Source organism: Sinohyriopsis cumingii, chromosome 6 (assembly GCF_028554795.1).
Source record: "Sinohyriopsis cumingii isolate HCF-2022 chromosome 6, ASM2855479v2, whole genome shotgun sequence".
NCBI lineage: Eukaryota > Metazoa > Mollusca > Bivalvia > Unionida > Unionidae > Sinohyriopsis > Sinohyriopsis cumingii.
The window spans coordinates 110,195,180-110,219,445 of NC_142966.1; the positions used below are offsets into that span (position 1 = coordinate 110,195,180).

The following is a 24,266-nucleotide window of genomic DNA, read 5'->3' on the forward strand; positions in this document are numbered from 1 at the left end:
TTCTGTCATTGTGATACATTGTGACTGTTAGCAGACCAGTACTATTGAGGATCTGGAATTCACTCAAAATATTCGATTTTTAGGACTTCTGATAGAACTTTTGAAATCATTTTGGATTTAATTCATAATACTGTACTTTCCTCTTCATGTTTTATTTTACAGCTTTCATAATTAAATTATTTGTTCAGTTTTACAAAACTTATTTGTTTCGCTTTTTTTCTGTTACTCAGTTTATGACCATATAGTCGTAACAGTAATTGGGGGAACCTTCAGGATATGAATTTCAGATAAGTTAAAATTTATTTCTGAAATTTAACTTCTTTCGTTTCGGAATATTTTTGTCCCTGGTGAAACCAACCAGATTTCACAATGTCGTCTAGGGGGTGGTAGTGTGTTTTGTACCTGCTGGTGCCTATGACGAGTGGTCAGCACTATACGTTCCGTATATTTAATTTGAATTATTTATTGGTTCTCTTAATGATTACATGGTATATACATTAGCATAAGGAACCTGACTTTGTCGAATATCAAATCCATGTCGTACCTGCCCAGTAACATTTATTTTGTAAACAACATAATACATAGATAATATTTTCCTATGATTGTGGATTAATTAGTCAGATAATTATTAAGTAAACATATTTATTTTTTCTCTGACATTGGAATTCCCCCATAAAAACATGGTCTACCTGATGTTTCCCCATGTTCTTTATTATAATGTAGCGATAGGCCTTATCTTGTGGACAACTTACAAATCTTCTAGAATTGAACTTTTGACCCTCATCCTGGTTCTATTATGTGTCTTAGTTGTTTTATAAATAGTCTTGTTTACTTGAGAAATTACTCTTCCCTGCCTTTAATATCTGATGCAGAATAGGTATTATTGTTATGTTCAGTATTTCATTTGGGCAGAATTATTCATTCAAATTATTATTCACCAGGATTACAAAGTTCTCATCAATAATATTCTTGGACTGGAACATTAATTTGGAATTTTGGGGAATTCAGACAAGAAGACTTTTGGATTGTATTATTGTGATACATCAAAAACACTGTTAACCCATCGTCACACTACAGACCACTGGCATATTAGCATATTTTAAATTAAACGCACGTCAGCTCATTCAATATTGGAAATTATTTGGAATACCACTGGAATTTAGTTGGAACATCATTCATTTGAACTTGTGATAACCCTATTAGGACTGTTTGGGATTACATTCGCCTTACCATAAGTTCTTGCAACCAGACTGTAGTGACTTTGGCGTAACCAGTCTTCAGAATTCCGATATTTGAAATAATCTGGGCCAGACGCTTTCGTTTCTACTCACACAAGAAAGGTATGGGTTAATACAGCTTATTTGTGAATATGCGCGCTTATTTCCAAATGTTCCAACACGAACAAATACAATCTACCATGACGATGTAATTGTAGACTCTACGCATGTGAAACGGCATCTTTACAGGATGAATCTTCGCAAGCAGAAATGTTTGAAAAAGAAAATTGAATATATATTTCAGAAAGATTTTATTGAACCAATCAAAGTAATTGGAGTTCGCCATGTATACTAGTACCAAAACCATATAATACTTTACCTATGTGCACTGACTACAAAACATTGAACAGTGTCACCAAAAAGATTCATTTGCAATACCAACAAACAATGACCGCATTGACAAATTTGGAAATGTTATATATGTCACCAATTTCTACGTGTAGAGAACATTTTGGCAAATTCCAACTTACGAAAGTGCAAACAAAATGTCATCGTTTGTATTTCTGGGTAGACTTTACCAATATAAAGTGATGCCTTTCGATATGACAAATTCTCTCTCAACATTCGAGCGTTTATTGAACATAGTACATCTCACGTAGATGGCTTTGATGCATACATCGAAGAGATCATTATATACAGTGACGCCTTGAAAGACCACCTGGAAATTATCCGGACATTCTTTCTTAGACTGCACGAGACAAATTTGACAATTAATTGGCCTAAAGTGAGTTCTCGCCGAACTTGTGTTAAATTTGTAGGAAATAATGTAGAACATGGTCAAAGTCAACCTGCTAAGGTTAAGGTTTGATCTTGCAGTAATATAACTTCGGAATTAGGAAACGGGAATCTGATTACAGATGCACTCTCGCGTAGCTTTGTACTATAGTGCTTTGCTTTATATATTTTGTGTCATTCATGAAGTATCTTTTTTCTCCGTTTGGAGGGGAGACATTATGTATATATATACGTTCTTTCTACTTTTGGTGCATGACTGTATTTATTTTTTGGCTTAAATTCGGTCACGTAGATTGCATAGGATCTGTAAATAGGTGTTGTCAAGTTTATAATAATCAACATATTTACAAGTTTGGAGCTATTAATGGTTGGCTAGTTAAAGTCAAGTGGTTGTGTACATGAGTAAGCATTGTGATATATTAGGTGGAATAGTAGGGTTAGTCATGCGGGGTATATTGCGAAATATAGTCGTCATAGGTTCTTAGAGATGTAAATAAAGACAGAACTGATAGATTAATTCATTCCTTATTCTGATTCATTATATAAAGCAAATTATAAAACGTCAACGTATATACTAACATTATGAAACTTTTTTTTTCACAATGGAATGGTTTATCCCAGACACAACTGTGGGCATTAAAGTAATTTACGGCAGTACGATTTTTCTGACTTAAGTAAGAGAAGTTTCAACTGAAGAATGTATGAATGGGTAAGTTCTACATCATAGTATACCAAATGTGTTTGAAATATTATCTATGCGAGAATACCTCTTTTATATCGATTTTCATATACACAACTGTAGAGATGTTTATCCTCATGAAATACATTTTTATTTCTTAAATATGGTTGTCTTCAAAATGATGTTGATTACATAATCGAAACTGATCATGTAATGGAAGACGATGACAGATTATACACATTACCTATATTTGGAGGACAACCCCATGTTTAGACACCAACGTTAGGAGGATCTCTGACATTAGGAAGATATCCTCCTAATGCTTCCTCCTAATGTATTTGGAGTTACATGTGAAAATATTTGGCTGTTAGAAATTATATAATCTTTTCATCTTTCAAGTAAATCAAAATTTTGACCAAACTGGATTCTATTTTGTCAACTGCTAATGTAACTTTTTCAGGAAAGGCAAAGGCACAAGTAATGATAAAGACCAAGCTCAAACAGCCTGTAAGATGAATCTTTATTTCAGTGAGGTCGAATGAAACTGTTTCAAGATTGTACAATTGATGCTAATCTGCCATTGAATAAGACTATCATTGCTAAAACTAGGGAAACTTTAAATGTCATAAAGGATCATTCTGACATAATTTGCACTGCGAATTACCATGGCATTTGGTTTTTTTTTTACAGTTTTTCAGTCAGACTAGACCTCTCAGGCCCACCTGGGACTATTGTTATATAACCGACTTGATCTTGTTTGCAAAGGAATGGAACGTAATGGATACGCCTATTACTGATTTGTATATGCCGTATATATGAAATTTCAATTTTAAGGAAATTTAAAATAAAATAAAAATGCATGTTATAAATTTTGTTTATTTACTTTGGGTACAATCAATAGGTACAACATCTGATCTCTTTTTTGAAACCAAATCTGTAAGTAAATGTGAATAAATTTTAACTACATAAGAGAATTAAATGCTTAATTTAGTTTTAACAAAAGAATCCAATGGGTTTTCATGAACTCAACAGAAGCTGTCTCCGGTGAATGTTTAAACCGAGATATTTCACTGTAAATCGTAGATTTTGAAGCTAATCATTTTATTGCTAAAATCAGTTTTACTGCCACTATGTATACAACCGTAACATATTTAACTATGCCTGAATTTATAAGTATAACTGTGCAGGTTAGAATCCTGCCATAATATCAGCACGGGATGGTTGCCATAAAGTGACCTCGGGTAATTCAAGTTGCCACAGTATCAAACATACTATTTGTGTTGCTGTGATGTAAACCATCAAACCAAACCAAACCATGCACGTTTGGAGCAAGTCTATCAAGGAGGGTTTTATTAAGGGATCCAAACCCATGGCAATAAACAAGCAGCATCACGATTCTTATAATAATAATAATAATAATAATAATAAAGTAGTTCAGTTCTGAATATCAGTTAAGTTAATCCAACAGTGTATTTTACATCTTCATTATTGAACTAACTTACCACAGATAACATTTGTAAATCATATAAGAAAAATAAAATGCCAAGTAGAACGTTCTGAAAGGAAATACTATCGTGGAGAAAAATCTGCTAAAGGGAATAAAACAATACTGAGGCCAGCATATGCTATGACATTAAGACTAAAACTTCTAATTCACAGTTTTGGGGAATATGGTACCTGTACTTTTGAGAAGCCCTTATTGAATAATGTTGTGAACTCTTCTAATGGAGTCTTTATTTTTCACATTAAATTTATAATATAGTTATTGTCATATATCTTTTTTTTATCTCTATTTACTTTCTCCCTCCAGAGGAAGCAAAACCAATAAAAAATGGACAAAAGAAGAGAAGATGCATTCTTGACAGCATTTAAAATATGTTTCCTGGCAGAGAGAGTGCCTCGAGAGAAAGAGTGTCATGATGTCATGACAATATTTCATACATTGGCAGGCAGAAGCTGGTGATATCTTGTTTTTTGTTTTTTTTTTCAAATGGAGAACTAGGTTGCAGTAAAGGAGCTAAAAGAGAAAATATTTTTGTCACAGCAATGAATAGAATCTGACAATGAATCAAATGTCATGTTGTTTACAGATTTCTTTTCAGCACTACGTCTAATCATATATATTTGAGCTTATAAAACAAGCATGAACCCACTGCAGACCAAAGGAATTTATGTCCAATCCATTCATATGTGTCCACAATTAATACAATTTTCGTATCATTACATCACAATCTAATCAAGTCATCTACATATGACCACAAATAGTAATACTAAAATTCAAAATTTCACTACTTCCAGTTGTTTATGTGAGAAATGTCTAAATCGCGACCGTTCAAGAATGTGTAAAACAAAAGGTAAAATTGCTGTATCAGCCTAAACATATAATCAATTCGTCACATCTGCATAATAATACGCCTGAAAAATGTTATGTCTAACTTGCTTTTTCAACTGTACTAAACGTTTCTACCAAATAAATATCTAAACCATTCCTATTCCACTCCACAAATAATAAACATTTGAAAATAAAATAATGCAAAGAGCTGAAACTCTAAGCAGGTCATGGAGATTTACATACATGTATGCCTACAAAATTTCATGTCTTCCTTAGCGGGTTTTGGTCAAAAAATGTAAAACCAAAATTTTAAAAATGTGTAATTATACATAGCTGTAATTGTCTGAAAATAAAAAATGTCATCTATTTATGACTTACAGGTAATAAAGTTGCAGATTACATGGTTCGCAACAAAACAATATGCTCTCCTTATGCTATTTTAATGGGGGTTCAAAAGAGACGGAAAACATGACTTTAATGACCAGTAGAAATACATGTATAACCATTTGCCATTTTCCTGGCACAATCAGACTGCAACCAGCAAAATGCCTTAAATCACCCTGTTTCATAACCATTTAGGATGTGTTTGAATGTTGTATGAAATATTAAATGTCATTTGGAATATATAATATAAAGGTTCTGCTTTAATTATCAATAGTAATATTCTAAGTCATACAAAGCTGAACAAAATATGATATTAAACAGAAATAGGAATTATGAAAATGTTATCGTCCATTTAAAAATTAATAGTATCAAAACTTAAACAAGTGACACACCCATAAAAATATGAAAATTTGTAAATTTGCTGAAGTAGTGAGAAAGGGTGAACAGTCATTTCTTCTTGATGATAGAATTTGGTGCAAGTAATGTTTGCATATGCAATTTGAGTGAAGGTAATACCTGTTTGGTATTGTTAGAACTAAAAAATAGATTTATATGTGTACGTGCTCTGAATGAAGGCAGGAAGAAATCCACGACTGTAGACAAAGACATCCTGGGCTTAAACGACTTTACGACTGTTACATTACATTACAAAACAAAAACAAACATGCAATAATTTTTCAGCGAGAAACCCTCATTAAAGCATGTAATTTCATTTAACGATAAATGTATATTGTACTTATGAAAGGTAGAAATTAATTTGAACAAGCTGCTGAACAAAAATTAGCATGGAATAAATCCCTTCCTGTTACATTTACACGCCCACTAGAAGTACATATGACAATATCAATATTATGTGGATATTTTTGGAAGTGGTCAACCTAATTGTGTGATCCAATAAAAACTAGACTGAAAGTCATGCGCTGTAATGTTACAATGAAAACAGCACATAATGAAAAGAAATCCATACTACTCTGTTATTTCTTATGATAAACCAAATGTTTTCCTTTCTTGTCTCATTTTAGTACCCGACTACCATTGTAAAAATACATTGGGACCAATAGTTTTCATCTGACGGTTGTTAATGACATTTAAGGTGCAGAGCATTGACAATTGGGATTGAATAAACATTAGTTCAACAATTTTGGTATGAAATTTTAGAACAACAGTTAATTAATTTGAATAAATGCTCCTACATGACCACAATGACACTGATTTTGACCACGATGATGAGATTACACAATTTTTTGATGGGTTGGTGAACAGACAGCAGATACTAGCATTGGTAGCAGTTTTGTTCCATTTGTTGATAAATAGTTGCTTCAGGATAATATTAACACACCCTCGTATATGCTTAGATATAATTTAAGAAAAGGCATGATATAAAGACCGTTAGAACTAACCTGATGTACCATTACCAACGCAATGCCTGCTTGGAGTCAAAGCATTAGCAGGTGAAACACAAATATCTAGTTGCTGACTGTACCATCAGGCCTGAAAGCACTCGGGGATTGTTTCTACAAGGAGGTAGAGGACACTGACAAATCCACCCCAGTTACATTCCCCATTGATTATGTTGTGCAAATATGGATTCAGCCAAGGAGAGTAAAATCTCGACTGTTATTCAACAAGGATACACCTGAGAGTGTAACGGTGTTTGGGCAAAGATGATAATGGTCATTGCATCATTCAGTGGCATAATTGGTGTACATAAACATGAACATGGTGCTAGGGACCCAGAATGCACAGTCACCAGAGACTTAAATATTGCTTAGGCAGATATTTTCTATAATTGCATGACAAGAGTAATTAGTTAGAAGTGCGTGTCGCACCTGGAAGAGGAAATATTCTTGAGCAGTTATACTTTACAATCACATTTTTTGAAAAACTATGATAGACCCTCAACGTTACTGACGTGAGAAAATAATCAAAGCGAAAGAACAGCTGTGAGATGAAATCATCAAAACAACCACATTGCTCATGAAATAAAAATGTGTGTATATTTGTAGATGTTATTAGTGGAATCGCCGTGGCAACTATTGTTGGTCTGGGTCTGGTCTGAATATGTTAACTGTTATAGATTCACCAATCGGAATTGTTGTTCAAGCTATATCAGTATTAATTTGTGTGACTGGCGGTACTAGTAAAATAATCTATTCACGGCTGCAATCACAAACACGCATCTACTCAGAAATTCTCGAGGCGGCACAAAGCAGTCCCAATACAATTACCAAGCTGCACCTTATGGCTGATGATGAAATAGTTAGAATGGCTGAGTTACATACCATGTTGGCAGAAATAGAAAATCACCGACAACTCTGAGGATAGATACGGAATGAGGCAGTAGTGGATTTACAGGCAGTGAAAATCAAGTAAATGTTTGTATGCTTGTCAATGTACTTATGGTAGGTTCCGTAATCATCTCTCGTGTCATTTCACAATCAACGGATGGACATTAATAAGATAATAACGATATGTTGCTCAGTGATCTAGGTCGAAGTATTTTAACCCACATGACTCCTTTTGCAGGGGTACTTGTTGATAACTTTCACGCATGGGTGTGCACGCGTGATGTGAGGTCAAAGTCATGGGGTGTGTAAAGGCTTTGACCTAGATCAGTACCAAGATCTAAAGCCACTATTATCATACTACTAATAAAATGGGTAACTAGATCATTTTTTATTTATCTGTTTGCTTTATATATTATTGTCAGGGGCATACGTAGCTAGAAGAATAAAGCACATATATAGAGAATACATGGGTATACAGTTACAACTTTTACCATTTAGCCCATCAAGATTATGTGGGGAAAATTGTTTCCAAATTCAATAATTTGTCCTTCTTTCCCTAAATAATTAGGCTATTTAAACAGTTAAATTAAATTTAACATGCCATACACTTACTTTTAGTTTTCCAAGCTGGACAGAGGATTGTCATATGGATATTATAGGTCTCTGTTGTTGTTGTTATTATTATTATTATTATTATAAGCCTGCAGAGAAGGTCATATATAATTTATTTCTATTTACTTTTTGTCATCTCTTCTTTATTCATTTGATTATACTAAATCAAAAAAGAGAAAATTTATAATATAACTTTAAAAGTGAAAGCATAAAGTCATGGGAATGATTAAAGTCTCAGCTGAGTTACTAATTATTGTTGTATTAAAATAGTAGTTAAGCTTGCAACATCATGAAATAAGAACATTCAGTATAAATGATGAACTGTTCCTCTACCTAGTACCTAGTGTTTAATAGCATGAGCACAATAAATGGGAAAAAGTATTTTCCTTCTTGTGGGTATATGTGAACTTGATTTTGAATATATATATATATATATATATATATATCAGTAGCATATTTTCTTCATTTCTCATTGAAAGCTTTGGTCCATATCAAACTTGTGTGGAAATCAAAATGAACAGACATTGATGAGCAGGAGGTTTCCTATCTCTGACTTTAAAGAAGAGTTTCAAAGTAGTTCAACAAAAGATTCATTAGACCAGGAAGCACTAACAATATATTACAATTAAATATGTTTAATATACTGTGAAACTAATTGGTTTTACTTCACTTGAGTAGATGAAGACACTAATTCACAGATCAGATTCAGCTGTTACTTGAAAGATCACATTTGAATGATATACTATTTCATGTGTGTGTTTGTGTTTGGATTTTTAAAGCAACTAGTTTTAACAAAATTTCAGTTATGTGGCTACAATGTCTGCAGTATGACAGGTTATAGTGATGTCTAGCACTAGGGCATCATGACACAGACATGTAGCATCATGTCCCACCCAGTCACATTATCCTGACACCAGGCTGACCAGTCCTTACACTAACCTCTTAATGCTCAGCGCCTAGCAAGGCAGCTGTTAGTACCATTATTATAAGTCTTTGGTATGACTCAGCTAGGGTTTGAATATGTGACCTCCTGCATCTGAGGCAGATGCCCTAAACACTAGACCAATAGAGCGGTTGACTATTTCATAAATATAGCAAAGAGTCAAGGATAGCTTTTCACAATTTAAAAAAACAAAACAAAAAAGTCCAATACTGGACCTGTCATAGAACTAATAAATGACAGTATCAGCATACAGTTTCATTGTCATCTGGAACAAGTTTTATCATCTGTAAGGACGTTTTAAAGTGTTATTTTCCAATTTAATTTTGGGCACTTGGGCATCAAGTCACTAACATAGTTTTACAAGTGACATGGTGATTGTTAAAGGCTACAGCAAAATCAATATTTCTCTAAACTAGTTAAAAATATATGGCTCAGTCAAGAATACTAAATAATCTTTCGACACATGATTTCAAATCAAGCTATTAGAATTCAATAAGTTTGTAAAGTTTAGGGAAACAAAAACACTAAAATAAACTTCAAAATATTGCTTGTTTAAAGCACAACAACAGAACCTTTGCAATGCAGAAATTCAAATACTGTCTATTAACATATAGGGAATTGCACAGTATTAGTAACCAAAGTTCTTGCTGCTGTTGTTGTTGATATGGGTTTCACAGACAGAAATATATGTGTAAAATGTTTTAGTTTGTTCTATATCCCAGGAAAATGTATCTGAACCCAAAAGACTGCTCAACAGATAATGTAATTAAAGAAGGCTCAGTTATCAATGTCAAGAAATATCAGTACAAATTAAAAAATTTTTATAGAACTTAATATGATTTTGAAAGTATCATCATTATACAACACTGCAGTTATGATATGCAGGAATGTAATATATTTTGGACAATACAAGCAGTTAAGCATGTTCTCTCACTGTTTGTTAAATGCATCATAAGCCAGTTCATAAGAATTACAAGCCAATTATTTATAGAGAGGCAGATTATGATCAGGTATTTTGCAGTGCCTTAGTTACAATGAAGAGACTTGTGTGCGATGAAGGGAACTAAATAACATATGGAATAAAGCAACCAATGATCACAGATAAATGTCTGACAAGGGCGAGGTGTGAGTTCAAACCATTTCTCACCATGGCTTAGCTCCCAACAAAAAAGGTAGACAACCTACCAGGTATGATGCCTTGGTATGAGGCAATCTCACCACTAGAGGTACATTTTGTATGGCTTTAATACAGATTTATGGGTTTAAATATTGTAATACTAAAATAAACATGATTCATCAATAAATATGTCATCAATGACTCGTAACCCTGCTTTCTAAATCAATACTTAACATGTATTACTTTGAAACCTTTATCATTATTCTTGGGCCAGTGAATGATTTGCTACAATCTTCCATGAAGATACTTTTTATTTGAAATGTGAAAATATCCAGTCACTAGGAACTGAGAAAGCAGTTATGGAGTAGAATCATCCTGATTCTGTACTATAATCTTTTATATCAGAATAAAATGCACAACTTTAATTTCAGTAAAAGTACTTATATGCACTAAATAACAACAAGAAATGTTTATTCTTACTTTAAATTAATTCCTATAAAATGAGTTATATCAACATTATTCATTTAAAAAAATTGGCAGACAAAAGTAGCACATGCCGTCAATACATCCTTTTGCTTAACAGAACATCTGTATTTATAGATCTAATGGTAAATATACAAAAATCTTCACATCAGTGCTTTCCTTTACTTGGCAGGTTTGGATAAACAAACTACTTTTTGTTGTGAGTTCCATTAACCAGTAGCAGTAAAAGATGATATTGCTGAGAAACACTCCGGGTTTGTAAGGTAAGTAGTTCAGATGGCACCTGATGTTTACATTTTTCTTCCACTAATTTAAAAACAAATGTTTTATTTTTTTTCTTTCTGCTAAAGCCTTTGCACAAATTGTACTTAAGAACCAATATATTTTTGTGCCTTCTAAAATTCATTTCAAATTGTTTAGACATTCAGCATTTCAGACCAGGAAAGATACAAAAATACCCCTCCAGCTAAAATAATAATAAAAAAAATTATATATAAAATAAAAATAAAATAAAACTCAAAGCAAAATTATGGTTACCATAGGATGGCAAAATATTTAAAAGATCAGAAGTGACACAGTTAAAATCAACGTGTTTTTTTCTAAATGGAGGGAATGTATTGAGTGAATTAGTAGGGGCATAACAGTCATATGTATGGACTTTATAACAATTATATGTTTGGATATACCAAGAATTGTATTGGGCTTGTAATCAGAGTAAACACTTATTTGTATGGACTTATCATAAGCTGTTCTGGGTTTGTAATCGGATTGAACAGTTGGACATATTGAATGTTGTACTGCAATCAGAGTAAACAGTTATTTGTATGCACTTATCATCAGTTACACGTTCAAGTTTATCTCATGTTTTCACTCATATCTCCATAAATTATAAACTCACAGTTACCATTTCTTTCATTTTGAAATTTATTTATATGATTTATTATTCTATCAAATATATCTTAATCAATCACTGGCTGCTTGCATGAACCTGGTGGCACAATGTAACATAAACATCTGAATTAATCACTGACTGCCTATAGGATCCTTATGGTATACAATGTAACATAATCATCTCAATCAAATACTGGTTACCTGCATGAACCGTGTGGTACAATGTAACATAAACATCTGATTCAACCACAGGCTGCCAAAATGAACCTTGTGGTACAATGTAATGTAAATTTCCAAATCAATCATAGGCTGCCAACATGGACCTTGTAGTAAAATACATAAACCTTCAGCTATTTTTAAACATAAAGGATCAAATTTAATATACAACACAAAACCATCAAAATCACATTCAACTGTCCTTTTTTCTTTAAATTTAGAACAAAGTGGTCAGTCTTTTTACCTCAAGTTCTGAAAAGTCACTTGTCCATATCTCTCTTAATAGAACAATATATTTTTTAAAGACTCTAATAAGCTCTTCACCCTAGAAGTCACTAACCCATGAACATTTAAGAAAGCACATGCTATTCAGTTTCTTCTGACTACAGTCTTAACGAAAATGATCAACAAATTCATTGATTAGGGCCATAACTGTCTCCATCAACAATAGAAATGGTAAGGCTAGAGCATGTACTTGGATGGATGGATGGATGGAAGGATGGATGGATGGATTAAAATTAACATTTAGATATTTACATAGCTAGATAGACAGGTAGGTAGGTAAGTAGGAAGATAGATTGACTAATTGATTTGGAAGTCAGTCTGACTTCAAAATGACTATGAACATTCATAACAGTTGCATTAGGAATATGGAAACTGTCTTTTCCAAAGACAATAATTAAAGTAATATGGAAACAGTCCATCATGTCTATAGACAATAATTAGAGGAATATGGAAACTGTCCATCATGTCTATAGACAATAAAAGAATATGGAAACTGTCCATTCATGTCAATAGACAATAAATAAAGGAATATGGAAACTGTCCATCCTGTCCATAGACAATAACTAATGAAATATGGAAAATGTCCATCATTTCTACAGACAATCATTAAAGGAATATGGAAACTGTACATTGTGTCTATAGACAGTAATTAAAAGACTAGGGAAAATGTCCTTTGTGTCCATAGACAATAAGTATGGGAAATTTTATACTAGTAGACCTGATATTAATTTGCTCAGACCAAACTTTACAAGAGAAATATCTTAGTTACTCACCACCTAAAAGGAAAAGCTAGGTATTTTGGCAAATAGCAAATAAATATGATATTTGCTCAAAATATCACTAATTTAATCATGCTTTTAGCAAAGAAAATAGACACAAATGTAAACATAAATTAAAATCCTTAATAACTAAATGCAATATCATATATTGGTTGTCTGTCAGTTGCATTTTCATTCAGAATTAACTAAATATGACAAGAAGCATTTTAATGACATTACCGTGTTAGAGAAATGATTCATGCATGAGGAGTCATGGTAAGATTTTAAAGATGGCCACTACGGTGTCATGTTTGAGGTCAGATGAGACCCATTTTTGAACAGAACCAGCTACCTCTTGCCCAGTGTGATGGAGTCATCCAGATACACCTTGCCCAATGTGACAGAGTCATCTAGATGCACATAGACCTTGCCCACTGTGACAGTCATCCAGATATATCTTGCCCAATGTGACAGAGCCATCCAAATACATCTTGTCCAATGTGACAGAGTCATCTAGATGCACATAGACCTTGTCCACTGTGACAGTCATCCAGATATATCTTGCCCAATGTGACAGAGCCATCCAGATACATCTTGCCCAATGTGATAGAGTCTTCAAGATACATCTTGCCCAATGTGATAGAGTCTTCAAGATACATCTTGCCCAATGTGATAGTCTTCAAGATACATCTTGCCCAATGTGACAGAGCCATCCAAATACATCTTGTCCAATATGAGAGAACCATCCAAATATGTCTTGCCCAATGTGATAGAGTCATCTAGATACATCTTGCCCAGTGTGACAGAGGCTGGGAGTTACACATCATCTGGATACTCCCCACCACAATAGCTAGTGGTGATTATTGAAAAACTAAGTTAAATGATTCTTATATGTATCAAAAGCTGATCACAATATACATGGCTACATAATATTTCACTGCATATAGTACATAATAAACATAACCTTCTCACTTTGTCACTGAGATTGCAATTCAAGGCCTCATCAACAAAACCTTACATTCTCTGATTGGAAGACAGTCATAGTCAGGTTTATAATTAGGACATGAACAATATTTACACAATATACAATTTTGTTAAATGTTCAAAATAAAAGATGATAAAATTAAATATGGAATCAATTCTGACCATGAAAGACTCTGATGAAGTAAGAAAAAAACATTAAAAAATGTCTTAGCATTACTTCAAGACCTAGAAGTGTAGAATATGTTATACAACCATGGAAAAATACAGAGCTATTTCAGCAGTCTGCACAACCAGGTAAAGTGATAAGTACAGAGTTAATTTTGGCAGTCTCCATGATCAAGTAAACTGAGTAGTATTTACACTGATACAACTCTATAGTATTAAATACGGTAATGGTTAAAGCATAACCAATAAGTTAAGTAAAATTTTTAGAAAATTTATTTCCCTAGAATAGAAAATATACATTTAAGAGGAACTAGCAGTATCGTGAATTAAATCCAAAAAATTCCTAACAGTTCTATCAGAAGTCCAAAATAATAGTGTTCAAAATAAATCCTAGGTCTTGAATGTGCTGGTGTACCAATAGCCTTGAATGTGCTTTAGTGACAACAGCCTTGATGTAACACAATGGCATTCTCTAGAATGTCTTTGAATGAATTCACAATATTGTCTAGTCCAAACATTCTTGTGAGCACTTTGTAATTGCAAGAAATAATTTAAATAAATGATTGATCTCAAATCCACAACATTAATTACATCTGCAGACTGAAATCAAAATAAGAACAATGATACAGTTATACATCTCCATGACTCTATTATGACTCTATCTCCCAATATCCTACTTAATCTATTTTTCAACAACTCTGCACCTGACTTTTGTCAAAACACAAGCCCCACCCCACCCCCAATGGAAAATTAATCCAAACTGTAAACTGGTCATTTTCAAGTCTGGGTTTAGAACTAAAATCCAAATAAACAACCTATTTAGAGCTTGAATTATCTTAAACTAGAATCTACAGTTATGGACAAAATAAGCTGTGTAATAAGTTCTTTATAAGCAATCATTATAAATATGGACAAAAATTAAACACACAATATAGATATACATAACAAAATGCACAAAAGCACCTCCATGTAAAGGAGCCAAATTCTTTTTAATTTCTAATGATGTTTATTCCATTTCATTCTCAATGTGTTTGTTGGGCATGGTATTTAAACAGCACTGAACTCCTATAGTTGTAACCAATTGTGGTTTCAAGGATACCAATGGTGTTGTTGTTGTTGTAGGGTTTAATGCCATTTTTCAGCACAAGATAGGCTATACATGGTAGCCAGTATTAATGGTGGAGGAAGAACCCGGGAAAACCCTGGAAAGAACCACCGACCCACGAGAAGCTACCGGCAAGCTTTCTCACATATCCACACTGACCGAGCCCGAGACTCGAACCCATGCAGACAGAGGTGAGATGGCAGTGATCTGTGACGGAAAGTGCTTTAGACCACTCGGCCACTCTGGGCCCCACCAATGGTGTTAATGATAATGCCTAGCTTGTGTTTATAAGACTCTACCAATGTCAGCATGGCATTCATCAGTGAAGCATATCTGATTTGTGGCACTGATATCGGATTTAAAGCTCCTTCATAAACTTATTTTTACTACATTTGTTTGATTTGATCACTTGAAATTTGGGAGCAACATACTTAGTGTTATACTGAACATCATCTTTCAGAAAACTGCTAAATAGAGACTCAAGTACATGTATAATGTTATGTATATTTAATTTGCATTGTTTAATAATGGCTTTTCATAATGATAATGTTATTTACTTGCACTTGACTTTGTCCAAAATCAAGGTCATGGTGTACCCTACCAGTAACATTTATTTTGTAAACAACAAAAAATAGCTAAAATTTTCTCTGTGATTATAGATTCAGGTCATTATTAATAGTAAACATGTTTTTTTGAATCTGACATTGAGTTTTTCACTTGGAAATTCATAAACTTGTTGACAACTTTGACTGTTTTATAGAGGAGGCTGACTTACATCTTGGCTGTATTATTGTGTCTTAGGTTTTGATATAATGTTGTTTACTTGAAAAATTACTCATTCTTGGCTTAACACCGGAAGCAGAACCAGTCTTATTGTTGTGTTCATTTTTTCATTTTTGGTGGATTTTTTATTTAAATTATTATTCAATGGAATTACATAGTGCCCAATAATAATCTTGGACTGGAACATTGATTTGGAATTACAGTGAATTCAGGCAAGAACATTTTGGATTATATTATGGTGATACATCAAAAGACTTACCACATCACCACACTCCAGACTATTGGCACATTAGCACTTTTGAGACTGCAGACACATCATCATGTTCAATATCAGAATTTATATAGAATATTACTGGAATTTGATGGGAACTTCATACATTTGGACTTGTCATAGAACTTTTTGAACTATTCGGGATTTAATTCAAATTACTGTAAGTTCTTTTTAAAATTTCACTTTATATTTGTGGGAAGTAAATTATTTGCTGAATTTTACAAAACTTCTTGGTTTTTGCTCTTTTCTGTTACTTAGTTTAAGACCAGAGTTGTAACAATACTGATAAACTCTTTTGAAGACTCATTTAAAACCATGTTCTTCACATAATGAACTATCCAACTAAAAGGCCTATATTTATATAAACAGATCTATATATACAAGTAAATGTTTCCAAGTTATGATCAGGCAATTTATTGTTTTGGATCTTAATACAAAAATAAACTGGTTTTTATAAGGTGATTGCTCTAAAATGTTTGATTTGTATGGTGGCATTTCATAAGATGCCAAATGTGTAAAGAGTCAACCTTTTTTTTTGCAAATATGGTGGTCTTTCAATAAAATTTCTCAGCTTCTGATCTTGAAATATTGTATTCAATAAATTGTACATCATTCCCAGATTCCCTGTAAGAAAAATATATCATGCAATATGAATTTGTAAACTGCAGTAAAAGGACCAATGTCATATAAATGTGCAGTATAAATCACATAATAAAAATTAAATGTAAACACCTAAAATTATAAGATAATACCATATAAATTTAATATCATCAGCATAAAAATAAATTCATAAAATGAATTGTTTACATACAAATTTTGATGATGAATATGATACCTAGGCAAAACTGAAAACCCAAGCAAATCAAGGCACAAATATTAGTCATATAGTAAAGGACCAAAACATATCAGGGTACCAACATTAGTCACTTAATAATGCTAATATTATTTTTAAGCTTACTTGATCTTATAGAAGAGACTGATGTAGAAGATAATATGACTTTGAAGATGCATTAATACAAAATCTTGACCATGAGGACACCACCATTCCACCTGCGAAAGTGACACATTAACACCAAATCTCAACAATGAGAACATTAGTCTACTCTGGGACAGTGACACAACAACACCATATCTTAACATGGAGAAAAATACTATTCAAACAGAAAGTATAACAGTAACACATAATCTTAACATTGAGAACATTACAATTCTCACTGGGAAAGTGACACATTAACACCAAATCTTAACACTAAGAACAATACCATTCCCACTGGGAAAGTGACACATTAACACCAAATCTTAACACTAAGAACATTATAATTCCCACTTGGAAAGTGACACATTAACACCAAATATTTACACTAAGAACAATACCATTCCCACTGGGAAAGTGAAGCATTAACACCAGATCTTAACACAAAGAATTCCTCTGTCTCCCCTGGGAATGTTATTTGTGTTTATTGTCATTAACAGGCAAGACAAAACTTGAATTATCAGCATACAGAGTATAAGGCTTATAAGACTATAACTATGGTTATAAAATGGTGCCATACATATATACAATGATACTCAAAACAATTTATGAGATTACTATGGAGTGTAAAGCTTACACAATTAAAATTATAGGTCACTGCATTTGTATTGGAAAATATGAATTAGTTTTTCTGAGTAATAATGCATGACCATGGCAGTGCAGTATTAGTCTGAAAAAATGTGTTCATATTTTCCAATACTAATGCAGCAACCTTGTTAATATGTACTCAGTTTGTTTTTCTACCTAAGGCTTAGTTATTAAAAATAAACTACAATAAACAAAGTAATTAAATTTATAGTGTATTCCAAAATAAATACACAAAAATAGATTCATCAATACACAGTAACAATATAAATGTTCACATAGCACCACCCAGTGACCTTAGAACTTCGCCATGTGCTTGACATTAGTTTTTAAAAGTCTCATTTTGGTCTACTTAAAATTTAAATTTAGAGTCATCTAGTGAATCAATATGCATTGAAACAACTTTTCCAGATGGTCTGGATATTGTTTTTCTGTTGATAAAACTCAGTTCTGCTTTTCTGATTGTGATGGATTAGATTTGTTAGTTGGGTCCATTCCGTAAAATGTACATGTGACTGAAACAGTTGAATCAACTGCACATATGTTTCTGTTCTGTTACTGATTGTTTGGAATCATAATATGGGGAAAGTATGAATTCTTTTAATTGGAATTATAAAGAAAGTACATTCTGAGGAAATTTTAGATGCATAATTATAAGTATATTTATTGCCATTTTTATTACCAGCTAAAGGAAATGTATGTTTATTGGAGGGACCTCAGCTATGACCTGTATGGCTTCTGTCAAATGCCTAACAAAGCAGTTGGTGTGTCAGTCTATTAACCAGTGGAAATAAGACTTCTTTTTGTCATCTTGGCTCATTGGCTCTGATGCCCTTAGTTTTGTACCAAAACCTTCGGTTGCATTCCTTTCTTGAATTTAGTGTTCTGACTGACTTGTAAAATGGCATGTTTCTGATTTATATGTGATAGCACTTGGCCTCAGAATGCTTTTTCTATGTTATTTGTATAGACCCTTGAGAGCACTGGTCATAGTCTGAAACATTCTATTTGCAAAAAGTTTAAATTATTTCTCCTAAAAAACTGTTTAAATGATCACAATGATATTTTCAATTACTACGTCTCATGTTCATATGCAAATATCACATTCATTTGATTGCTTGTCTGAAAGTTTCATTTGTGACTCAGTGATCTCATCCACATTGTTAACTTTATCATTTCTCCTTTCAAATGCATGAAACATCTTGTTGAGTTCACCCACATACAAATCTAATAAATCAAAAGCTGAAATGTCTTCTACATGAGCATAGTTATTACATTTTTTTTAAAAAGTAGTTCCTAATCCATGGTACTATTTTTAGACACATGTCAAGCTGTATGAAGCCATGTAGTATGGAAAAATACTGCATGATTTTGACAATGTAACTTAATGGAGAAAATAAATCAGCATATAATAAGTATAATCATGAAATGGTGTCATACATGTTATGTACAATGATAGACTGTAATGCTGATATGACTAATCATAGAAATGGAGTCAAACATATCTTATATGAAATGATTATAGTTTCCAGAGTGATGAATGATTTGTAAATGTGAAATACTGTGCAGTCAAATTTTTTCTCTTGTGAATTTTTTCTGTCTAAAGTAAGGCAAAAATGCAAATGAACTATTGGGTTCACTTGTATATGTGAAATAAACAAAATTATAAACAGAATGGTGTAATCATACAATAATGACTAATGGTCCCTACATTATTTGTATAGAAGTTAAGTGGCATGGAACACACAAATGGTCCCTTTTTGTTTCATGTACAAGTTATTTAAACTTCAATGTGCATGAAATACACTTATAATGCAAAACAATTTGACTTTATTGACTTTAATATCAATTATGTCAATCAATTACCCATCGTTTCAGCTTTACTCACTGTCAGAATGTTGTGGATTAAAATTTTGCCCAGAATAGGGCAAGGCACTTATCATGGTGTGTTTCTGGGTAAGGCAATTTATGCCAATTGGTTTGGCATGATATAATCTTTCCTGTATTACAGTGCCACCATGCAACTAATAAAGCCTTCTACGAGACATTACCCCAAAATAAGAGATGCTATTAGTCTTCTGTGAGACATTACCACACTGTGAGAGATGTTATTTCTATACCAATAAAGCCTTCTTTAAGACATTGCCACACTATGAGAGATGTTATATCCATACAAATGTTTTCGTAAAACATATAGTACACTAAAACTCTGATAAAGCTAAGTAACAAAACCGTGTTTCCTGTAAATGGCTTGATATTGTTTTGTTTTGTGGCTCTTACTGGCACTTTTAACACATTATTGACTATATCATGCCAAAGAGATAAGTGCTGAGCTTCTTTCTGAAGGACATACCAAGGCTTGGTCTGAGCAGGTTTCAAACCTGTGACCTGAGGAGTATGAGTCTGATGCTCTATCCGCCGAGCTAACATGGTTCCCAGAAAATGACATGAATTTCTCCACCTTAACAAATTCAGCTTCCAAAAGGTTAATTACTTTTGCAGATGTACCAGGATGAAATAATGTTTGCTCCAACTAAAGTGAAGCAAACACTTTTACATTAAATAACCTGCAATGTGTGAAACAGAATTTCATAGGAACAAAGGATTTGAAGTTTATATAGCTGAAGATTCCAGAACAAGTTTAAACCAAATCCTGCCTATTTGACCTTTATAGATTTCCATGATTACCAATTTGGATAGCATATTTATGAAAGCTGCATAACCTTGACAGGCCTTCATACCATAATGCTTTCTGTTCAGTTAGTTCAATTTCTGTGGAACAGATTCTGTGAACTTATGAAGTAATAACATGATTCCTTTGAATGGACTGATGATCAACTTGGTGAGAAGATTTTCCAGGAATTCAAGATAAGACCATTGTTACATTTTAACTAACAACTGATGAAACTGTCTATGATACTCTTCAACAATATGAAGATTTTTATATTAGTTGCTGCAGTGGACATATTGGATGGTATACTGACACCATTTTCATTTAAGGCCAAGTAAATGTCATCATTAGAAGTCTTTTGGAGAAAAAACTATTCCAATGTGAATTTCCATTCCTAGAGTGTACTGATAGCATGACTGTCAAGACAGCCCTCATGGCAGTCATGCTAAATATATCATTGGTACCATTTTCGTTCAGGACCAACTAGACATCACAAGAAGTCAATTGGTAAAAACCCAATGTCAATATAGCCAACCATTTGGGAGAAGTAGAAATATTTATATTTTCAAGATGGCCACTATGGTGGCCATATTGAGGGTTTGTATTGCTTTCTTTTAGAACCAGTTAGACACCATGATGAAAACCCAATGTCAAAATGACTTTCCATTAAAGTGGAATAGTGTTAACAAGATTGTCAAGTATCATGACCAATATGTTGGCCATAGAGGATGTCAGATCAGCACAATTTAATTTAGGACTAAAAAGATATTATAAGAAGTCTTCTGGAGAAAAACCCATGTGGCTATGACCTTCCTTAATCTGGAAAATAACAAGATTTTCAAGACAGTTGCCATGAAGCCCACATCGGATATCAGACTTGCATCATGTTGACTTATGACCAACTAGACATGATAAGAAGTCTTCTGGTGCAAGCACATGTCAAAATGACCAGCCACTTTGATGAAGTAGCCACTTGGATATTGTGGTGGCTATATTGATTTTTCACTGTCTCATTTATGATAAACTAGACACCATAAGAAGTCTTTGTGAAAACCCATGAAAGTATGACCATTCATTCTGAAGAACTAGTAATAACAAGATTTTCAAGATACTAACTGTGGTGGCTGTATTGGATGCATGAGTGGCACAATTTTCATTTTGGATCAACTAGATGTCATAAAAAATGTTTTAGTGAAATCTTGCTGATATGACCATCCATTCAGTAGGAGTAGCAATAACAGTTTCTCAGGATGGCCACTGTTCGATATGCAAGTGACACCATTTTCTTTAGGACTGACTAGCATTAGTCTCTTGTTGAAAATTTGATACCAACATGACTTCTTGTTAACAATAACACAATTTTCAACATGGCTTCCATAGTGGCCATTTTGGACCAACTAGTCTTCATAAGGATTATTTTAGTGAAAACCCTATGCCGATATGACCATCCATTCAGAATGAGTAGCAATAGTACAATTTTCCAGATGGCCAGTGTGGTAATCATGTTAGACACCAGATTGGTACCATTTTCATTTAGGACCAAGTAGACATAAGAAGCATATAAGTGAAAACATGCTGCCATGACAATCCATTCAGGGGGAAAAGTAATAACAAGATTTTTAAGATGGCCACAATGACAGCCATAGTAGATGTCTGTTTGCATTTAAATTTAGGACCAACTGGACCATGGGATGAATGTGTGTGTAAAGATGAATGTGTGTGTAAAGATGAATGTGTGTGTAAAGTTTCAAATAGTTTAGGAGGAGTTGTGCTAATGGATGGATGGATGATTGAAGATTGACAATGGACAATAGACTATCTCATAAGATCTTCTGGTCTATAGAGATAAAAACTGTCTCCTTTTAGTAAACATATCCATACTAGATGGTACATCCACACTGTTTGGGATGCAATCTTTTATTTTTGGTTAAAACTGCATGACACAGTGATATTTTAGAAGACAATGCTTTTGGAAAATATTAATGGATGACACGATGGATGACAGTCAGTACATTATGAATATAGGACCAATTACATTAAGCTCACTTGACTTATAGTATGAACTAAAAGCTGAACTGAATTTGTACTATTTATGAACTTTTGCACACCCAGATTTATTTTACGATTTTTGCATCCTACACGTTATGCAGCAAGAATAAAGTTCCTGTGAGAATATTCTGAATGTATACATTTTAAATTCTAGTATATGTAATGATGTACTCTGGATAGCACTGATTTTTGTCATAGACTACAAACTCTCTGAATAGCTTTCCCATGTCGCCAACTACAGAGTCAAAACATCCTTTGGTATGTCTTGTGTTTGTACAGTCATCTTGATAGCAAGTTCTGCATGGTGCTCTTCTGAATTTGTGTGGATCTGAGTCTGTGCATATATAAATATTGCCAAGGACCATTCGCATCAGGAACATTTTCTTTTTGCCAGGTGTTCTTGCTTTTCTTGAATCTGCAAAATCAGAAGAGGCATTCTGCTGATATTTGCTCAGTTTTTCACTGAACAGCATTTACCTTCACTGAAACCTGTCTACAAGGGGTATTAAAGGCAGTTACTGTTGTGCATATTTAATTTTGTTTTGTTAGCTTGACCTTTGTCCCTGATTGAGGATAGAGTTTTTGCATGTCTTTTATTTTCATGTTTGTAAAGTTAGAAACAGGTTGTTTACTGATATTCAAGTTCAACATTTAGCCTTATTTACAGACGTAGAATGTTCTAGAAGAAATCTTTTGACCTACATCCTGGTCATTTTATTGTGTCTTAGATTTTTATATAAGATTAATGTCAACAATATTATTTCATTCATGTCTTAAAGTCAGTCTCTTGAATCATGTTTAATTATGTTCATATATAATTTAAAAGGAATCATTTTATTTAAAAATTATTCATTGGAATTACAAAGTGCGCACTGAAATTTTGGACAAAAACACTTTTCTGGGATTATTGTGAATTCATTCAAAGACATACTGGATTATATCACTGTGATACATCAAGACTGTTGGTACACCAGCTCATTCAAGATATATCAGCATATTTAATATTTGAATTCATTCAGAACACTCGATACTTTGGACTTGTGATAGAAGTTATAGGATTATTTGAGATTTAATTCACATTACTAAGTTCCTTTTAAATTTTCAATTGTAAAGTAGGAATAAACAATGGTTCAGTCTATGTATGCAGTATGAATATATCAGTAATATCAGTAGTTCAAGCCTATGTATGCAGTTGTAAAGAATGAATTTTAATCAATTGTGCCAGTCTATGTATACAACTGTGAAGCATGAATAATCAATGGTGCCTGAGTCTATGTATGCAACTGTAAAGAATGAATAATCAATGAAACTGTTAAAGCATGAATAATTAATGATTCCAGTATTTGTATGCAAAGTATGAATATTTAATGGTTCCAGTCTGTGTATGCAACTGTAAAGTATGAACTGAACTTCCATATTGAAAACAAAATCAACCATGCATGATTAATGGGCAGGTAATAAAATGTATGCAGTGTCAATGCATTTGGTATATAATTTTAACACAATTTGAATATTTTCTCTGTAATGGATAATAATTTGAGTTTAAGATGTATCTTCTTAAGATTACAGTGGAAACAAAGGTTTTATGATCAAAACAATTTCAACAAAAGTATTATTTGT

At 33.0% G+C, this 24,266-nt stretch overlaps 3 protein-coding genes across 12 annotated transcripts in view; 2 read left to right on the forward strand and 1 right to left on the reverse strand.

Annotated features, from left to right (window-relative positions):
• LOC149797709 (receptor-type tyrosine-protein phosphatase T-like) overlaps window positions 1–13,850 on the forward strand; it is a 22,207-nt gene extending 8,357 nt beyond the window's left edge. Inside the window, exon 6 of the mRNA XM_089960169.1 lies at window positions 13,677–13,850. Within this exon, the coding sequence (XP_089816295.1) occupies window positions 13,677–13,850 (174 nt within the window). The remainder of the gene's footprint in view (window positions 1–13,676) is intronic.
• The window catches only part of LOC149797708 (receptor-type tyrosine-protein phosphatase delta-like), a 263,521-nt gene that overhangs the window by 28,787 nt on the left and 210,468 nt on the right, over window positions 1–24,266 (forward strand). The gene's annotated exons all lie outside the window — the stretch shown is intronic.
• LOC149797710 (uncharacterized) overlaps window positions 3,552–24,266 on the reverse strand; it is an 85,189-nt gene continuing 64,474 nt past the window's right edge. For all 4 annotated transcript variants that reach the window (XM_089962646.1, XM_089962645.1, XM_089962644.1 and 1 more), the window contains one exon: window positions 3,552–23,061. In XM_089962646.1, the coding sequence (XP_089818772.1) occupies window positions 22,790–23,061 (272 nt within the window). In that variant the 3' untranslated portion in view covers window positions 3,552–22,789. The remainder of the gene's footprint in view (window positions 23,062–24,266) is intronic.